This window comes from Penaeus chinensis, chromosome 36, assembly GCF_019202785.1.
Source record: "Penaeus chinensis breed Huanghai No. 1 chromosome 36, ASM1920278v2, whole genome shotgun sequence".
Classification (NCBI taxonomy): domain Eukaryota; kingdom Metazoa; phylum Arthropoda; class Malacostraca; order Decapoda; family Penaeidae; genus Penaeus; species Penaeus chinensis.
The window spans coordinates 1,391,446-1,393,945 of NC_061854.1; the positions used below are offsets into that span (position 1 = coordinate 1,391,446).

The following is a 2,500-nucleotide window of genomic DNA, read 5'->3' on the forward strand; positions in this document are numbered from 1 at the left end:
GTTAGCGCCTGCGCCCACCGCTATTCACGCTGCGCCTCCCCCACAGAACGGGGAGCTGATGTACGCCGAGCTCTCCTTCCCCCGCGGGGGGCAGTATCCCCCCGGGACCCTTCCCCGCCGGAAGCCCGAGCCCACCATTTACGCCCAGATCGACCACGGCCTCTCCAGCAACGTGCCGCCCGTGTCCATGGGCGTCGTGCCCGTGACCAGCGGCATGATGGGCGGCACCAGCATGTGTCCGAGCACCAGCCTCTCGGGCGCCCCCATCTGCAGTAGCGGCATGATGGGCGGGGGCATGATGGGCAGTGGTGTGCCGCCCATCATGATGGGCAACCCCGGCATGGTGCCCGGAGGCATACCCATCGGAGACGTGAGCATTGCCGCCTACACCACGCCCGCGCCGCCCCCGCACGGCTTCGGGGGCCACCCGCTGGCGCCCGCGGTGGTGCCCGAGGAGGACGAGCAGGCCACGGCCGAGACGCCGCTCATGACCAACCCGAAGGAGAGCGAAGTGTGACCCTTGGACACCCAGGTGTGAGCCGCCCGCGCCTGACCTGCGCGAGACGGACTCCAGATGCCTGACCTTAGTGAACGGAATGGCCTGACCCGTTGTAGAACGGGGGAACGGAACCTGCCTGGGATTAGTGGAACAGGGGAATGGAAATCCTTGACCTTAGTGGAACGGGAGAACGGGATTGCCTGAAATTAGTGCAACAGACTTGCGTTGGGCGGGAGATGCTTGACCTTAGTGAAATGACGTTGTTCTGTGGAAGAAAAACATTCGTTAAAAGTCCGGACCGAAAGGAGGAATACTCAACACTTATTGGTCCTCTCTCTCTTTCCCTTAAAAAAAAAATAATATGTAACTTGTACGAATAAAGTGAAGGGAAAAGTGTAAGATTCGAAATAAGGACGACAGAACATAGTATTAGAAACCGCTGATCGAGTCTGAATCCTTCTTATAAGGACTGCACCCGACCTTATAGAATCTTCCACGTAAAAAAATATATACGACTGGACGGACGAATCGTACACCAGGCAGTCTCCACCATGAGGGTTGAATCCTTCTTCCGTGCTTTTCATATTAAGGACGTATAGTTCTTGTGTCAACCTCTGCGTCAGTCGCATCAGCTTCCAAACAAGTGATTTTCACTTTTATCCTATGAAGTGGACACAGCATATTTTTTTTCTTTGGTTACACACACACACACACACACACACACACACACACACACACACACACACACACACACACACACACACACACACACACACACACACAAACACACAGAAACTCAATATATACGAGTATTATTTTTTTTGCTGATGTACCTCTATCTGTAGTTAACGGAAAAGTGTCTTCAAAGAAAGTCAGTTAAGCGAGAGAACAATTAATCACTTAGCGAACAAGTGAATCTCATGTATTAAAAACGAACACTGCAAATATAGAAAAATAGCTTTTGAAGAATTCTCACGTTCTTTTCTGTTAAAATAAAGAACTTTTACAATTATTCTTTACATTCCAAGGAGTCGAATGAACCAAGTGCTTGTGTATGAGAACTAGCATTCTTTCTATAAGAAATTTGATAGTATATGGAATCCCATATAGATTTATATATCGATTGTTGATGTTATACATTTTAAATGGGATGATTAATATGATAACAAAAAAAAAAAAAAAAGAGATGCTAGTCAGTTATAGAGACTGGTAAAAATCAGTCTTCTAAAAAACTTATGTTAAGAAGGGTTTCGAAGTTGAGCTTTGGCCTTCCATAACACTGGAATGAGGGACCAGTTTACTTCTGAGACGATATCAGATAACAGAGAACGTGTCTGTGGCATGTTCTGTCCGGTGAGAGAGAGACTTCTGTGTTGCATATCCAAAGCGTATAATCAGCCTGTATTAAGTAAGCAAAATGAAAGACGGAGAGATAAAAAAAAAGTTGTTTTGGCAGAGATGAGAGTCTGCCATGCTTCTTTATATTAAACAAAAGTAATAGTGGATGTTCCCATATATATATAAATATATATATGGGTTTCATGTAATTTGGGGAAATACGTTTTGAAAGACAAAAAAAAGTAAACATGTGTGTAGGGTTAATCTGCTGTGTACATGTGTCGCTTACCTTCTTGTTAGAGCTCGCATGTCGTATGAAATAAAAAAGGAGAGTATTTCATCATATCTTCCTTGATATACTATGTCAGCTTTGGTGTCTGCAAACTGATGTTTAATTTTTGCAGACATATCTTGTCTTATATTTGGGGAAAAAAGTGCTAAAGTTTTATGCCAATTACGTTGTTGTTAATGGAATAAAAAAATATTTGGATTTGTTTTTATTATGAATTATGTTACCATTATTTCAACATTTCATTAAAAAATGTCTTTGAATACAAATTTCGTGTTCAGATTATATGAATAAAGATGAATGATTTCTGAGTCTTATACACTTTGAGGGAATAAGGTGGGAGAGAAGGGCAGGCAAGGTCTCGAGTGTCTGTT

General features: G+C 44.2%; 1 protein-coding gene across 1 annotated transcript in view; it reads left to right on the forward strand.

Moving 5' to 3' along the window:
- The window catches only part of LOC125044616 (synaptogenesis protein syg-2-like), a 212,290-nt gene extending 209,963 nt beyond the window's left edge, over positions 1-2,327 (forward strand). The window contains exon 12 of the mRNA XM_047641370.1: positions 47-2,327. Within this exon, the coding sequence (XP_047497326.1) occupies positions 47-517 (471 nt within the window). The 3' untranslated portion in view covers positions 518-2,327. The remainder of the gene's footprint in view (positions 1-46) is intronic.
- The last annotated feature ends 173 nt before the right edge of the window (positions 2,328-2,500 follow it).